An 18164-nucleotide genomic window follows, 5' to 3' on the forward strand; every position below is an offset into this window, starting at 1 on the left:
CATATCCATGTGAAAATATTCCACATCCATCTTCCTCTAATCAAGTACAGAACATCAGACCAATGTTCTACCTCAAGCAATTTGAAACAGGTGACTATCCTGAACAACTGCTGAAAAGAAGTGACAACTTTGAAATACAGCAGCTTCAGAATGATCACCAATTAAAACATCAAGGGACTTTTTCTTGCCAGCTTAGTTGTTAGGCAGCATGGTGAAAAATTCACAAGTAGAACCCAAATCTTATATTCCAAGAATTAGGTACACACAATTGAGCCCCAACTTTCTGTTGCTAAGTGAGACATTTATTAAGTGGGTTTTGTCCCATTTTACAATCTTTCTTGCCACATTTGTTAAGTGAATCACTGCAGTTGTTAAGTTAGTAACATGGTGGTTAAGTGAATTGAGTTTCCCCATTGACTTTGCTTGTCAGAAGGTCGCAAAAGGGGATCACGTGACCCTGGGACACTGCAACCATCATAAATATGAGTCAGTTGCCAAGCATTTTAATTTTGATCATGTGGGGATGTTGCAATGGTTGTAAGTGGGGAAAATGCCGTTGTACCTTTGAATGGTCACTAAAAGAACTGTTGTAAATCAAGGACTACCTGTATAGACCTGAAAACTGACTGACTGCTAAGCAAAGTGGTGCTCTATCCAGAAGATGAATTGTAGACCAAAGCTTCTCCACTTGTTTCTCTCAGATCTACCTTGGTGTTGTGCAACATACTGTTGGGAAATTCCCAGCTAGGCAAGGAGGAGGGATCCAGTGGGAGTTAGCCTTGAGTCACTCGACAGCTACCTAGGACTGCCCCACCCCCTAAATTCCATGGAACCTTAACTGTTTGTTTCTAAGGGAAGATGAGCAGTCTGGAAAGATCCTTCTACTATAGGTAGAACACAATGAAAGTCACCTTGAACTTTTCATGTGTGGATCTGGTTGCTTGGGCCTGATAGTGGTTCAGGAGCAATTCCAGAATGCCCCGTTGCTGGCAGCACCAGCTACTCATTACCATGGAGGTTTCTCAGAGACATTTGGGGGAGAAGCAGACAAGATGAGAACCTTCATTACTCACTGCAAGTTGCTTATGGGAATCCAACCTGCAGAATTCCCTACAGAGCACACAAGAGGGTCTTTTGTGCTAAGCTAGTTAAAGGAATTGTCAGCTAAGTGAGCCCTGCCCATCGTAGAATGAAACAACCAACTCATGGACATTACCAGAACTTTATGGACAGATTCAGAGGTCATTTTGGAGACCTGATAAAGAGTCGTGAGAGCCAGATGCAAGTTTTGGCAGCTCAGACAAGGCAACAGAAGGGTGAGGCTTTACATAGCTGATTTCAAGTTCTTGGCAGCAGATGCAGATTGGAACAAAGCAGCCTTGATAGACCAATTCAGGCAGGGTCCACACAACGTCTGGACTGAGTTGGTTAGACAAGGAGTTCCATGGAATCTGGGACAGTTGTATCAACTTGCTTGCTTCTGTTTGGAGGAAATGCAGGTGGAACTAGGACAATCAAATGAGCCCACTCCTACTGTAGGTCTTACTTTGTGAGGTTTCTCCCCTCATGCTGCTCACAGCTAATTTGGAAGAGGGAGAGGTCTATTATGGGGAGGGATCAAGCAAGAAGTTAGTTTTGAGTCATTGTGAGCCACAAGAGAAATAGGATTGACCCCTTTCTCCTCCTCCTCTCCCCAAGGTCCATGAAACCTTATCTGTTTGTTCCAAGGGAAGGTGAGCAGTCTGGGGAGGTTTTTGTACTACAGATAAATCACAATAAAGCAGTCAACTTCAACCTTTCACACAGGGATTTGGTTACTAGGGCCTGACAGTATTTTTGAGAAGTTTATTATCCTCTTCAATTAACTAGATGCTTTCTTATGATCAAATTGGAGACTGATGCCATTTTTTTTCATCACTCAATCCATGGGATTAGATGAAGTGGTGGGATTCAAATATGTGAACAACCAGTTCTCTGTGTGGATGCCTCTTCCAGAAGTCCATTCTGGGCCTGGGCAACAAAAAAATTAGCCACCGGTTCTGCCGAAGTGGTGCGAACCAGCTGAATCCCACCATAATTAGATGGCATTCCAAGCTTGCATCATTAGACTCAGAGCACCTTTTTTCTTTCTCCAGACTGTTATATGCAATATGCAGAAACGTTACCAATGATCTGACAATCAAAGATTTTGACTGTTCCATGTAGCTTCTTTTCTCATTTTCCTGGCCATGATAGAGATATTTTTATTACATTAAATATGTAGGGCATATTCCCTATGTAATGCCTTCCAGACATATTTAATTGAAGCTCCTATAATTCTCACCAAGCATGACTATTGGCCATATTGCAATCAGAACTGAAATCGAACACACCTGGAGGGTATCAGGTTAGAGAAAATTCTCAATGTACTGTTGTACAATAAATGTACAGAAAACTCAGATTTGATGACAGCATCCTATATTTACAGATAAGAAGTTTTTCCTACTAACATTAATTTTTCTCTACAACCATTGAAGGGCAAAAATATTGGCCTTCAATATTTCTGGGCAGTATTAGTAAATGAGTGATTTCCATATGGGCAAGAATTAACCTATGCCTTTCCCTCATTTTTTCCTTTAGTTCAGCTTCTGCCACCTGAGAAATTAAATGTTACTGCCACAGAAGAATGTAATTTCCTACTGGAGTGGAAAGCAGGTGGAGGAACAAACAGAAATCAGTTGTTGGAAGGTGTTCCCCTGGATTTTGAAATAAGCTATAAAAGAACTTTGGAACTTTGGGAGGTATCTATGGCAATCATAATAATTACATAGTCACAGTAGTTCTGTTTATATTTACAGTTTATTAGGAAACTAGTAGTAAGCAGTAGATTTCTTCCACAACAAAAGCAATTGTAAGTTTTGAATGGAGTCTAGAGAATACTGTAGTTGTATTCATCTGTAGCTCAAAAACAAACAAACTCTAATCTTATGACATCTTCAGCTTTCCTTCCTTCCTTCCTTCCTTCCTTCCTTCCTTCCTTCCTTCCTTCCTTCCTTCCTTCCTTCCTTCCTTCCTTCCTTCCTTCCTTCCTTCCTAATATGATAGTCCAGAATCCCTAACTTCTTTGAAAGTTTTAAAAGTTTGCCAAATAAATTATCTAGCTGATGAGGCTGTGAGCAGGGATGAACCCTAAAACAATCTCAAATGAACTTTCACTCCATGAGTGGATTAATCAAAAACTGAAGCTGGCTGTATTTATGAAAGTTTATTTTGAATATGGACATGCTGCAACCTAGTGTTTGTAGGTAGTATTTGGTTTCCCAACCAAGTTTTGTAGACCCTGGACCCCCAGCACTGGTTTATTAGCATTCAATAACATCAGGATGAACTACAGTGCACAATATATTTTTCAAAGAAGCCAACAATAAAATAAGTACAGAAAAACTCCAGTAAACTTAAATACCAGCATTTTATTTTTAAAAATACCACCCCCCATTTGTCCACATTCCCAAAAATAATGAGAGGAGAAAATTAATTTTGTTCATTTAATTATTAAATGTTTATAACCATCCTACAAACAGGACTCTGGGCAGCATACCCATAAAAATAATTAAGAGAAACAAATCTTTCCACCCAATATTATTACAATTTTCCATAATTTTCCATCAGATAAATTAGATATTCTGAAATATTTAATACCCAATATTTAAACATAGGAAATCATTGCATTAAATAAGAAACAAGTTTAGAATGTTTATTTTCCTAGAACAGATAGATTGTTCGTTTTTTCCATATTTTTATACCAATCTCTCTCCTTACACATTCTAGGAATCTTCCTCTGTATTGGTCTCAAATAAGTCTCATTATTGTCTCCGACACAGTAACGTTGTGCCTGACAGCAGATATGTTGCCAGGGTTAGAAGTAAGCCAAGTCCAGGAAGTGGATTTGCTGGCCGTTACAGTGACTGGAGTCCAGTGGTAACTTGGCAAACACCAGAAAGTAAGTTGAAAAACAGGAGAACTTTGTGTGACTATTGACTGAGAAAAAAAATGAAAATTTGATGTTTGCAGATGTTTGCAGATACTTTAAATTTCTGGAAAGGATCCTCATCAGCTGGATAAAATTTAGGCCAACCACTTCAATGTTTTGTTATTTATTAAGCTCCCATCTATCATATCAATAGGAAAAAAAGTTGTTTTAACTCTTCCATTGTCCAAATTCTTGTTTTCTCACTTTAAAAACAAACAATAATTTAGAATTTAGTCTGGGTTTTAAAATATTTCATTTATCTAGCTCAAAAAATGCATGCTTAATTTCTTTCATGCTTCATGAATGAAACACCCAGCCTTTTCAGATGGGTTCAAGAATTTCTGCCAGGGGCAATACAGTTATTGCACAGCAGTGTAAATAGTAAGGAAGATGATCTTGGTGGAAGAACCATTACCTGGGCAAAAGTGGCTGAAACTTTTTTAAAACTCCAGAACAATGAGACTGTGATTTGAAAATCTTTACAAATCTTTAGTGACTGATCTCAGAACTGCTTCTGTGTCAACAACAGAATGCATAGATTCAGGAAAGGAAGTTCTCTAGAAAAATTGACATACAAGAGAATAAGACTTAAGTAATAACTTAAGCAACATAAAACTTTATGTGAAAAAAACATTTAATGCAAAAACTGAGGTTTCACACTTTTTGTAACACCGGCAATGACTTACCTCAGATGACTTTGTCAATCAAAGGAAGTGGCTGAACAGAGTAAATGTTGCTACCACGATCTTTTTTGTTCCACTTATCCTTTTCAAGTTGATATCAATGGGGCTTCAATAGCAAACTCTTCTTCCCATTTTTAAAATCCAATATGATATGAAGGCTTCACAGAGCTAGATGGGTAGCTATTTTATCGAATTTTTACATTATGGTTTTCAAGAAAGCTTCAAGTCAATGTATTTTAGACAAGGAAAAGAGATAAAGACAATGGTTGACAATAATTTCCTTATTATTTGGGTTTGTAATAATTTATTATATTACACTTAGAACTCATCCAAAATGAACTCTAAGATTTTCCAAGTGGGTAGTGAATCTTGAAAGGCCATTTCAAGATACCTTTTAGAACTTCAGACCTTTTAGCATAGGAAGAAGAATTTACCAACTTACCAACTACTGTCTTTATACTTCTCTTCTCCCTTCTCTTTCTCTCTCTTTTAAGTAACTGGCACTTCTAATCATTTAAAGCTTTCCCTACTAGCTTTTTCTTGAAATGGTACTTATTCATTACATGCAGCTGCTCATTCCATTCTTCTCCAAGGCATGATACATAAAGCATCTATGGACTCTATCTCCCAAGTAGTAGTGACAGCTGTTAGTTTTATAAATGTTCAGATGGCTTTAAAAGTTGATTAGGGAAATTTACTAAGGCCAAGTCTAGCAATGATTTTTAAATCACAATGACTACAGAAAGCCAGCTACAGACACAACAGGCCACTGGGGAGATCTTCCAAAAAATCTTCAGTTCCACACCAGCAATGAGATGAGGTCTTTTGTGTTTAGGCGACATTGTTACTGATGGGTTGTCAGTAAAAGATTATGTTTAACTAATAGTGACTAGCCAATTCAAATTTGCTTCTCAAATAGTTCTGATGAATGTTTTGTGTGTCCATTGGAGAGGAATTGGCTCCTTTGTCAAGGGGGCACTGAAGCAAACTGCTATTGCGTTAGAATCACTTGGCAGAGGACCTTTGCAACCCTGAGAAATACAGAACATTTTCCTTTCTTTTTATGAAAGGATGGATTTTTTTAAAAAAACAAGGACATGGGGTGGGTGTAATGAAGTTCGTTGGCTACCAATTTTAGGCTGACAAATCTGTGTTGAACTATTAACCAGAAAGGGCAAATGTTGACTCCTGGCCACTTGAAACAGGCCCATGCTGAGAGTGTCCTGAGGCCAGGTTAGATCAGAATAGTGTCAGAGTAACCCAGGTGAGTCTCAGTTGAACATGCAACAACCTCAAGAAAAAGATTCTCCACTTGATACAAATTATTAGGCAGCAACAGTTACTAGCGTAGTTTTGTTCTTGTGTGTCAATGTTATGGGGCTTCGCTTTTGCCTCCTTATTCTCAGAATACTTGATTATTTAGTTTTTCTGGTGTTCTTGAGCTTGATTTATGGTTGAAATTGGCAAATGTGCCATTGCTGGTATTGTCCATTGTTTTTACACATTTCTCTGAATTTCTCTGTCTGTACTGTAAAAGAGTTTCCTCATCTTCCCTTGGCTTTTGATTATGATAAACCAAGGACTCTACAGACTGCCAGAGAAAGATGCACTATTGATATATACACAAAAATACCTTTTTTTCACTTTGTAACTAACTAGATGCAAGAACACCAGATACCCCACCTCTTTTCCTCTTCTTTGACAAAATAAAAATAAAAAAATCCTGAAAGCAAATTATCTTTCTTTAAATCAAGTGAGAACTGGTACAGGATAATTTTTCAACACAATAATGAACTTTCCAAAAGAAATTGGCTAACTTTATCAGAAATAGGATGTAGAATTAGAAGGTTGTATAGGATTGATCCACGAGGATGTTTTATATGTCTTACTTACACTTAGTTTGAATGTTTGCTAGCATTGAAACATCTACTTGCTTATAGGCTTTAAAACTGCCCCAGAGACACACACCCTAGAGTCAGACAGAACTGGATAGGGGAAACCTTTACCTTTTTTAATTTTAAATTTACAATGCTCTTTATCAAATTCTTCCTTCTTATTTTTGTCATATTTTTCACAATTCCAATGAATGTATTTCTAGTTTCTCCATCAGATGATGCTGTGCCCAAGAATCTTCAATGTTATTTTAATGGAATTGATCGACTCAAATGCAGTTGGGAGGTGAGACAAGAAATCAGCAATTCTATCTTGTTCACACTCTTTTACAAAGACAAACCTGGATCAAAGTAAGAAGCTATTTTTAAATCAAATATTTTCCCAAATGACTTACTTTTTAAAAAATTTAAATTTAATATATATTTTTATAAGTTCTCTCTGTCATATTTGTTTATATGCAGAGAGATGGAATGCTCTGAAGTCTATCAAGAAGCTCTTATAAGCAATAATGCCACTTATCATGTATTGCAAAGCTGTGAGATCAATGTCACTAACTCCAGCAAGCAAAGCCAATATCTTGTCCGTGTGATACCAAAAGAAGAAGTGAAAGAGATCAAGATGTATCTGAACAGTAAGTCCCCTTTAGAGAATGCCTATTTATTTCACAAGGCATGTGCTGACTCCTGTAATTCTTGATTCTCTTTCTTGGATTATATCCAATACAGAGTCATAAAGAAGCAAACATGCAGATAAAATGGATTGTACTGTATAATCTTCTCTAGCATATGTCTAGCAGATTAAGGAGGATTTAGGTATGGCCTGAAGACACATGATATTACAACTTCACTAAAGTTAAATAACCCTGGATTTTATCAATGCCTAAATGACTATTCTTAAAAACCTCACATATTTGAGTTGAACTCCATAACAAAGATGGGATTTAATGTAATGAAGATAATAATCATCTAATTGACCACTATGGCATGTATGTAGAGAGTAGATTAAGATTGTGAACAATCCATGTTCAAAGTTGTCCTCAGAAGCTTACCTGGCACTTTCTCATGTCCCCATTGTGGAGACAAATTGGAGAAAGAAGTGGTCCGCACATTGGAGTGAGCCCATGGAGGAAAGGCATGATATACTGTAGATCAGGGTTGCCAAACTTGCCACATCATGTGATGTGTCACAATGTATCATGACTTTTTCTCCATTGCTGGAGCTGGGGTGGGCGCAGTTTCAACATGATGAATCTGGCCCAGGGGCCGGCAGTTTGACACTCCTGCTGTATATGTATCAAATAAATATGTAACCAACAAGACAGGTCTTCATTTTCTGCTTTCCCATCCCTGTCTATACTACTGCAAATCTCCTCTTCCCTAACTGATGGTTCAGCTTCCCAAAAGCACAAAAGCATTCATTGAAACTTTGAGCTTCTTTCCAACATGCCTATGTTGCAGCTGAACCATTGGTTATCCTTGCTACAAGTTTTTATGGACCTACAATGGAATGTCTTAATATAAAATACAAATGGAATTAAAGACAATAGAAAAAGGGAAGAGAAAGGGAAAAGGAATACAGGGAGGGAAGTAAGAATAGAAAACAAAAGAAACAAAAAGTAGAAGCTTCCAACTTTTTTCAGTGCTGTAAGACTCCTAAGGGAATTGCAATATCAAAGTTTTACTCATACCAAATAGTAATTACTAGTCATTTCTATAGCAATAACCCATTTAATCATCAAAACACAAAGTTTCATTTTTTTCTCTTCCTAGCAGAAAGTCCAGAAACATTTCCAAGTAACAACAAAACTATTTACATTATTTTCCCTAACTGATGCAGTCAACTTCCCCACCATCATCATTTTGATCCATTCCTCCATTGTGGGAGTTGATGCTTCCTTCCATTTTGGGGCAGACAGAATTTTTGCATCTATCAACAAATACAATAAAAGAGTTCCATTTTCCCCCATTTTTTATCTAACGTCCTAAAAGAAAAAATTCAAGGTTTCCATTGTAAGTCCATTTTTAAAATCTTCGGAAGTAAAACACCAATCTGTTCCCAATATTTCTTTGTCTTTTCACACACATGTAATAAAAGGTATCTTCCTTGCAATTATATTTCAAGCAAACATTTGAAAAACCCTTATACATCTTTGATAATTTATCTGGTGTTAAATACCATTGATGCATCACTTTATACAAATTCTCTTTAAGGTTATAATTCAATGTAAATTTCAGTCTTTTAGTCTACATATTTTTTCCATTGCTCCAACATTGTGATATAACCAATGTTTCTTGTCCATTGAATTATACAAAGTTTAACATATTCACATTCTACGTTCAACTGTAGCAGCCTTTTATAAACCTTGGCTATAAGATGTTCATCATTAGTACAAAGTACGAAACAAAACCTTTTAATAAAAATATAATGAATGGTGGAATATAGGCATCCTGTTGTTTTTGCTTTCATGTTTTAGTATCAAAACAATAATAGTTCAGTGGGAGCACAAAAGAAAAGGTCTATATTAGTATCAAAAGAGAGAATGCAGCAAAAGGATGATAAGATAGTCATGGATACAAACATCTGGAAAGGAAAAGAGTGAGGACAAAGAAGAAGGAAATAATTACTAAAAGAAAAGTGTCAGCAAATGGCACTTGTATAGATAGGAGACCTAACCATAGAAAGTTGAGCCACCGAAACTTGCTTTCTCAGTCTGCCATATGGAATTGTTCAAAGCAGAGTTTCTCTGGGAATGTGAAGATGGATGAACTTCAACTTAGCTTAATAAAGTTGTCTAAAACTCAGAATTAGTTTCTTTTGCACATGATAGAGGGCAGCAAAGGATGCTTCATCAGTGATTGTTGTTCCAGCTGGCTAAGGCTTTTGCTTGGGTTTCTATTGAATTTACTAGTATTTGCATATTTCTGCTAAAAAACAGAAAGCTGTTGATATATTTTTTTTAAATGAAAGAAAGTAAAACTCTAATTCCTCTGAGTCTGAATCTTTATGTACTATCCTATATTTACAATGCTGAATTAAAGTTGCCAGTGTTTTTTTTCTGACAAGTTTTTCTCCCTGAATAACTAAAATTATATATTGGGATGTTATGAAAAACTAACTCTTTAAATATGACCTAGGCAGATGCACAAGCATATCATCTGGCTCAGGTTTTTTTTAAATAAGAATTTACCAATACTAGGAATATTCCTCTTTAATGTGAAATTCAGAAAAATCTGAACGAGGGAAAGAATCAGAGATGATGCAACGTATCCAGAGCCTGAGAGAGAGTTAGAATTTTATAATAAATTGATGAGTCTCTTGATACATTTTTGTTTCTTATAGTCAAGCCAGACCCACCTTACAACCTGTCCATGTCAGTAATTGATGGCCCTCAGTACATCCTCCACTGGGACTCTAAAATCATCCATACAATTTTTGATTTGCAAAAGATGTATCAGATCTCATACTGGGAAACTGGAAAACCTTTAGAGGTAAGATGGAATAGATTGCTTCATACAACCAGTGCTTTTTTTCTAAAAAAAAAAAAAAAAAAAAGGTGCTGGAACTCACACACGACATACAACCTGCCTTGCCTATCCTACAAGGTTCCATCCAAAAACGGTGCCGGAACTCCGTTCTGGGCGTTCTATGACAAAAAAAAGCCCTGCATACAACAAACAGATGATGTTTCTGTTTGCCCTCATTTAATGACTTATCTTTTTTCCCTTCTTCTCAGGCCCATGTTGATAACACCACAAACCAGAAATTTACCTTCACTTCACAGTTCCTGGAACTAGGCAAAAATTACATAGCAAAGGTGCGAACAATAGTAAGCGACCCTGACTACCAAGGTTATTGGAGTGAATGGAGTGAGGACTTCGGCTGGCAAACCACCAGTGGTAAGTTAAGAGTGCACACTAATCTTCTTTTGGTCTTTATGGGGAAATAATTTAGGTTACGGTATCTTCAGAAGGCAAAATATAATATACAATGCATGCATTTGGCTTGGATTGTGACCCAGAGTCACTTTGATTGTGATGAACTATATATGTAACAGATTATTATTATTTAATTAATATCATGGTGGGATTTTTTGTGGATGAAGAGTGGTGTGTGCATGTGCACACACACATCTTATTTATTTATTTCAAGACAACAATTGTACTGAAATAATTTAGAAATAAATGCTCTGAATTAAGGAATAGAAATAATGAAAACAGTGAAATAAGCTCTAATTATGCAACTGTTTAAAAAAATAAATGCAATCTATGCAAATTATGTGATTGTATGCAAAAGATCACAGATTCAGTCCCTGACATCTCCAAGTAAAGCCGTGAAAATTCCTGCCTAAACTTTTGAGAGATCTTCTCTTTGCCAAACTAAGTGCTGTGGTGACACAGTGGTTAGAAAGCAGAACTGCAGGCTACTTCTGCTGACTGCCAGCTACCTGCAGTTCAGCAGTTCGAATTTCATCAGCTCAAGGTTGACCCAGCCTTCCATCCTTCCAAGTTTGGTACAATGAGGATCCAGATTGTTGGGGGAAATATGCTAACTCAATAAACTGCTTAGAGAAGGCCGCAAAGCACTGTGAAGCAGTATAGAAGTCTAAATGCTATTACTATGGCTAGAGTAGAAGTGAAACAGTATACTGGATGATATATAGTTTCCCAGGTATCATCAAAGACAGCCCACTTGGATGTCATTCCACACTATACTGTGGTCTGATCTGGTTGTTGTTGTTCTTTTCTTCCTAAAACTTGCTTTAATAGTTCATTTAATTGATTTTCTTTTTTTATCCTCTATTCTGTTTTAGGTTTTCCTCTCTGGGGTATCTTGCTAATAACCGTGGTCTGTATCATTCTGATGATGGGAGGAATCTGCTTTTGCCAAAAATATCTTCTCAGGTATGCATGATGTACATTTTAATGCCTTGGCAAAACAGAGGTGGGAAAATAGTGTTAAAAGAAAGTACTGTGTTTAAAATCAGACTAGGTCATCCAAAGAACACACAGGATAAGTTACTGGGAGCAGAGGCATAGTGGATTCAGGAGCTCACATGAAGTACAGCAATCCAAGGTTGCAGCAGAGTTATAGTTGTCAAGTGATTATCTTTCTGTCTTGTCCTTTATTCCTCACAGAAACAGAACCCACCCACTAGGAATCATTGAAAACTATGATTAGGTGGATGACCAAAAGGGAGGCTTGGTGGCTAGGCACCCTGCTGATTTTGTGCGGGTTTTCCGCTTATTTACCATATCAACTGGCTTGCTGCTTAATTAACAGTTGCAGCTGGAGGTGGCAACCATAGAAGAAGAGATCTTTTGTCTATCCTAAAAGGAATATATACCACCTTTGGCAGGTCTCTACCTCTTTGTCAAGTTCCTTATCTTTTGTTTTAGTGTTTTTTGTGTGTGTGTTTTTTGCCCTGGAAATAGCTGTGAGATTGAGATCTTAGGAACAAGGGAGGATTGAATGGAAGATTCCTTCCCATAATAGCAAGTGGCTATGCTAAGGGCACTCTGCTCATCTCCCTTTACTTAAATCTTAGGGTGACATTCCCCAATTTGTTACATTCAGTTATGCTGAGATGACAAGTTACAGAATTCTAGCTGAGTATGCTAGGAGTTGTAGTCACAATGCATCTAGAAAGCACTAGATTGGAGTTTGCTGTTTCAAATTTTGAAGGCAATTTCAAGCATTATATGAAAGTTCCTTTGCCATGTAGCCAAAGATCTCAGGGCTGCTTGGATTGGGGGTTTCAGAAATTTGTAAAATAAACAATCTGGACTGAATTTTGATATCATAATTTGTAACTAGGTACAAGGGTTTAAATAAAATTACTCTATTGCCATTATCTCATCACTTTCCCCATGTATGAACCCAGCAAATTTTGTTTAGAGAAAACCTAAGAATTTCTGCTAGCTCAACAATGTAAGGCCTGTGTTTTATAGAATTATTTTTGAACATGACATAATTGGGTTAAACTGAGCTTTCTTTGCCTCTCTGACATTATCTGCAATTGTCCCAAGCCACTGTGAAGTCTTTGCAGACTTCATTTCCATTATACAGCCTCAGGACTGAATAGTTCTCTGTAATCTTGTTCCAGTAGCTGTACTCTTTGGGAGTAAATACATGTACATTGCTACCTGCATACTTTCCAGTGAAAATTCCAAGCAACATAAAGCACATCCTTTTTCAGTGTGCTGTATTTCAGTCAGGTTCAATTTGTACCAGATTGGATTTAAATGTTACTTTGATCTGCCATATTTTTTTGCACTGGCTACATAAGACTATTTTGTTTGCTTAGATTGTGTAATGTCATTTGGCCCAGGTAAGTTATTTGTATAAGCAGATATACAACATCTTGGGCAATAAACTATTATATGACACCCAGGATCATTTTCTTCATTCCATTCATCCTCAACAAATACTACTCACTATATTGCATAATTTCTCTGCTCAAATGCTGGGTTCATTCAACTTTTCTGTCAAAACTTCTCAGTCTTCTGAGAAACTCAGTCAAAATTTCACTGTGGGTGGGAGGCTGCATGAAAGATTCATCTAGCATCCTTTACAAATGTATTTGTGGTCAAAGTCTTATTTACTGTTGCTTGCTGTTGTTTATTTTTTTTAAAAAAAAATCTTAAGTTTATGATTAAGAACTGAAGGCAAATTCACAGGGTGTTTTGAGACATGTTGATCTGAAGGTCTCTAATAGCTTACAAATAGTTAACAAGCAATTTCTGAAAGTGATTGGAAAAGAAAGTTTGTGAGCTTAGTAGTCTTTAAAAGGCCCAACGGTGGTTACAAGCAAGATGGCTATTCCCATTGTCTCCCAGTGTTTTAAAAAAACCCCACCTGGAATCAACAAGGAGCATGTATATGGAGCACATTGGGCAATCTCCCTTCTTTTCCTTATCTGGAGAGGTTCCAGACCTCTCTTTATTTTTTGCTATAGTTTTGTTCATTGCTCTGTGTTTCATGGAGCCATCTTCACTCTGCCATTTCTACCTCCAAACCAATTCAATCAATTCTTTGCCCTGTCCTTACTCACTTTTGGGAGGGAGGTCCTCAAAGGCCATGGGTAACTATAAAATGGAAACAGATGAAATACAGGTGCAATCAACTGGAGCCAGTTTCTCATTTGAGATGTTGAAGTGAAACTGTCTGATGGGGTTAAGGATTCTAGAGCCTAAGCCAAATATTGCCCTTTTCCATTTTGCAACCGGCTCCTGCTTTCTTGGTTCATCTCTCTTTTCTGCTGACCTCGGTTCCAGGATTTGGAGCAGATCCCAAGTCCTTCAGATTTTATCAGCTCCAAGTCAATATGGTGATTTGAAAGAATGATAAGAGATGTCTTGTAACTCCTGGATTTAAACCAAAGGAAATTACCTAAGATGAGTAGAATGGCAGCAAAATCTAGGCTGGCTATCAGTGAAATTGGAGTGGGGACTTGATTGCTCACTCAATATTGCTTTTGTGTGGCAGCTGCAAAAGTAAAGGTGAGGTTTTGGTGCTGGTTGAACAGAGTCAGGTATAGTTTTGGTGGTTCTCTGAATTAAATATATGTTTTTGCTACAGCAAGAAAAAGAAATGGGAAGCAAACATTCCAAGTCCTCCGAAGACGTTTCTTCTCCCCAGTTTTTTTCCGGTAAGAAAGATCTTCTTAAAACAGGTTTTATTAGCATATAATACAGTTTTAAGCCAAAATAAAAGAAAAAAAAATGAAAGAAGTATAAGTTATCTAAAACAGATTCTTTAGCAGCCAAACAGAATCTAGGCTTGATGTTAGATCACACCCTGGCCAAGGGCTAGCAGTGATGGGTATGATGACTTAGGAGCCAAAGTTGGGAAAGGCTGTTCTTAGGGCACATCCAGATAACTGGCAGAACTTGTTGCCCTTCAGTCGACAAAGCTGTGGAATCCAAATCTAGAAGGACATAAGCATATGGCCCATATGGTAATGTAAAAGAAGAAACAAAGCCAAATTGAAAAAAGTCCCATGGAGCTCCTAAAGCTGCACAATGGGAGTTTGCACATGGATGAGAAAAGAGAACTATTCTACTGTACCACGAAACAGGCTGGGTCTTGGCACCACTGCTAGATCTTATTTTGGCAAATCTTGTGCTTATAATTTCACAAATAGCCTTGCCTATGTTTTAAACATTGCAATATTTGGCCAGAGATTTAATCTTTTAAAATCACTTCCTTAAAGATCAACACTGTTAACTACTTAAGTCAATAAGGAAACACTATACTAGCATAGCTAATGTTGCACCATCTTGCTTTTTTTGCTATCTGTACCTTTTGATTGCTGGCTTCTGCAGAACTCCTAGTACTGTAGCAAACAGCTGAGGAGGAGAACCAGTGGCCCATAAATCCCCAAAAGATAATCTCTTAATTTAGTATTTAGTTATAGTTTATTTATTCTGTTTGGTTTTTGGATTAAGGATTTTTTCGGAATTGGGGGATCAAGTGGCATGTTATACATTCCTGGATATTGTGTTCCTCCCCAACATTCACTTATAAAAAATGTAAAATGACGGATCAGGGGAATCTGGATAAGAAGGATAAATCAACTCAGGAAATAGGCAGAAGCATGCCCAAGCCTGCTTAACTTGAAACTGCTGTTGTAGCCACTTTCTATTCAAAACTCTCAGATTTACCTTGCTTTATGTGAATTCAAACAAGCTATGCAGTGTAGAAGAGAAGAATTGTATATGTGTGAAGTCAGTTGCATATGAATACCAAGTCTGCAGACACAGAACTGCTGTGGGATGTTACTAGACATGAAAAACATATTGAGATGGTTACCTTTACAGAAAACAGAATGAGAGAGTTGGAAGGGACCTTGGAGGTCTTCTAGTCCAATCCCCTGCTGAAGTACGAGACCCTATACCATTCCAAACAAATGGCTGTCTGATTTCTTGTGATGGACCCAAGCCATTTCACTGATTGTTTTGACAGGAAATTTCTCCTTAAGTCTACATTGGAACTTGCTTTGATAAAGTTCTATCTGTTACCAACTGTTCATCATATGTTTTAGTTTCAAGCTCCCTAATTATCTTAGCTCTTCTTCTCTGCAACCTTTTTAAATTCTCAAAGTCTTTTTTGTATTGTAGTGACCAAAACTGGATGCAGTATTTCAAATGTGTTGTATGTATAGGTCTTTTTGAACATTTCTTTCTTTTAGCATTTTCATCTAGATTGGGCTGCAATTTATTCTTGTTTCATTTTAGAAAGTGCAATTGGCGAACCATTCAGAAGATAGCAGTGCTTTAGCAAAGGAGGAAATCAACTATTCCAGTAAACTGGAGAGGTGAGTATATAAAACTGAGAGACATGCTACTGGAAGTCCAGTTCAAAGCATTTTCACAAAACTATAAAGGAAGTGAACTATTAACTTAGAGATCCCTAGTTTGGTGTCGAGCCAATGTTCAACACACCAAAGAGAAGAAATTAGAGCTCAGTTTAATTTATGAAAGCCTATATTCAATTATTTAAAGAATCGTAGTGGCACATTGGTTATAATGCAGTATTGCAGGCTAACTCTGCCCACTGCCACCAGTTAAATCCTGATTGGCTCAAGGTTGACTCAGTCTTCCATCCTTCCAAGGTCAGCAAAATGAAAACCCAGATTTTTGGGGGCAATATGATGACTCTGTAAGCTGCTTAAAAAAGGCTATAAAGCACTATGAAGCTTTATATATAAGTATATAAATCTACAGTAAGTGCTATTGCCATTAACAACTAGGATTTAGGCAGGATTTATGCTAGAATCTTTGCATGTGGGAGGATCCTCACTCACAGTATTTCCTTCAAAATTCAATTACCTTTTAGAAGACACACACAAAAAATACACTTCTAATTATTACTGTATATAAAAATCTGAAACTGAGGCAAGAACCAAAATATTGGGAATGTAAAAGAAGCATAAAGGCCAAATGCTTTTCAATTATGTCAGAACAGCCCCTTTGTGGATTCCAATTCTATCATTTTAAAAAAGTCCAGTAATTTTCTTTAGTGTTCAGATCTGTGAAAAAGTGAAATTGAAAATTGAAAAGTATAGCATTTGTAGACAGGTTTATATTTTTGTATTTGCACATCTCAAGTTACTTTTCAGTAAGAAAGTCAATAATTTCTTCCCTGCTGAGATTTCTAACCAAGTGAGTTTTGAGTACTCTGTTTTGTAGTTTCATAGAGTTAGCAATTAACCATTTTCTGGCCCTGTATAGCTGGTAGTTGGTTTGCACTTTGCACTTGCAAGCAGGCAGTTGCACCCTGAAGCCAATCTACCTAAGAATACTGCAAGACTGAAACACACTTTACTTAGCAGTCCAGAGAGGCTACCATCTCCTTGAAAAAAACAAGTTGTAAATGTTTATAGAGAAGCAAAAAATATTGAAAAAAAAAATATAACCAGGAAAATGAATTAGGCTGTTTGCTTATGGAGGAGCCAGAGGTTACAATGATGAGCTTAAACAAAGCAAAAACTCTGTAGATTGAATCTTAAATTCAGTCAATGAGAAAGATTATGAAGTTGTAAAAAAGGGTAATTTGACCATAAATTCATGAAACTGATTTCTGAAGAAATACTACAATTCAATGATTCCATCCACCACAGGAACTTTGTATTTCTCTATGAACAGGTCCCAAAGATTCATGATAATGTTGCACCAGTTTGAGATTTTGGAAAGGCTGGGCATCATCAGAAACCTAGGAAGTTTTGGGAGGAACTTCTAGTCCATGAGGAGAAGTATTCATTACTATAGCAATGTTGGATAGTCTTATATCAGTCCTTAACTTACAGCTGGACACTAAATGACTGTTTGAAATTACAATGGACCCTCCTCCAAAAGCTGCTTATGATTTAACTTTGAAGTTATGACAGCCTCACCCACCTGCAGTCAGGAGATACCTTTTGGTTACTTGGCAACCTGCTCAACTTTATGGCCATTTGCAGCATCCCAGGGTAGTGTGATTTTTGATGTTTTTTGCTGGTCTCCAGCATTTGCTTCCAGTTTGTGGCAAAAAAATGCCCACTGGATAACAAAGATTTGCTTAATGACTGTAGAGTTTACTTAATGACCGTTGTAAAAAAATGTCATAAAATTGGGTCCAATCACGTGATGATCCAGTTAACAACAATTTATGGCTATAATTCTAGGTTCAATTAAAGTCTAAGTTAATGACTACCTATAGTGACTGTTTTAATGGTTTTAAACACATGTTGATTTGATCGTGCTCTGTGTAACCATTAAACTAGCAGAGCCGGTACTATTTACAAATCATGGGACCATGAAAAAGAGTCTGGATGAAGAAGGTTTCTTCTACCATTTGAGAGTACTTTTAAAAATGAAATGTTATGGCTATTTATATTATTTCATTTACCTCTATCAGTCTGCAAGGGCATGGCTTCGCACACTTTAAATTTGAAAAATACTGCTCTAAAGCATCCTGTGAATGAGGTAGAAATACAAAAACCTATTTTGCAAAGAAAAAATAAGCTTTCAGGAAACTGGAAGACTTTGGGGTAGTTTTAAATACAGGTAGTCCTCGACTTACGACCACAATTGAGTCCA

General features: G+C 37.0%; 1 protein-coding gene across 3 annotated transcripts in view; it reads left to right on the top strand.

Annotated features, from left to right (window-relative positions):
* Positions 1-18164, top strand: part of CSF2RB (colony stimulating factor 2 receptor subunit beta) — a 44774-nt gene that overhangs the window by 24471 nt on the left and 2139 nt on the right. For all 3 annotated transcript variants that reach the window (XM_039353109.1, XM_039353110.1, XM_039353111.1), the window contains 9 exons: positions 2620-2780; positions 3808-3979; positions 6791-6935; positions 7047-7216; positions 9925-10073; positions 10319-10481; positions 11396-11486; positions 14164-14233; positions 15822-15901. In XM_039353109.1, coding sequence (XP_039209043.1) covers positions 2620-2780; positions 3808-3979; positions 6791-6935; positions 7047-7216; positions 9925-10073; positions 10319-10481; positions 11396-11486; positions 14164-14233; positions 15822-15901 — 1201 coding nt within the window. The remainder of the gene's footprint in view (positions 1-2619; positions 2781-3807; positions 3980-6790; positions 6936-7046; positions 7217-9924; positions 10074-10318; positions 10482-11395; positions 11487-14163; positions 14234-15821; positions 15902-18164) is intronic.

Source organism: Crotalus tigris, unplaced genomic scaffold (genome assembly GCF_016545835.1).
Source record: "Crotalus tigris isolate CLP2741 ecotype Arizona unplaced genomic scaffold, ASM1654583v1 scf7180000018491.14276545383:2951260, whole genome shotgun sequence".
In the NCBI taxonomy this organism is placed as follows: Eukaryota; Metazoa; Chordata; class Lepidosauria; order Squamata; family Viperidae; genus Crotalus; species Crotalus tigris.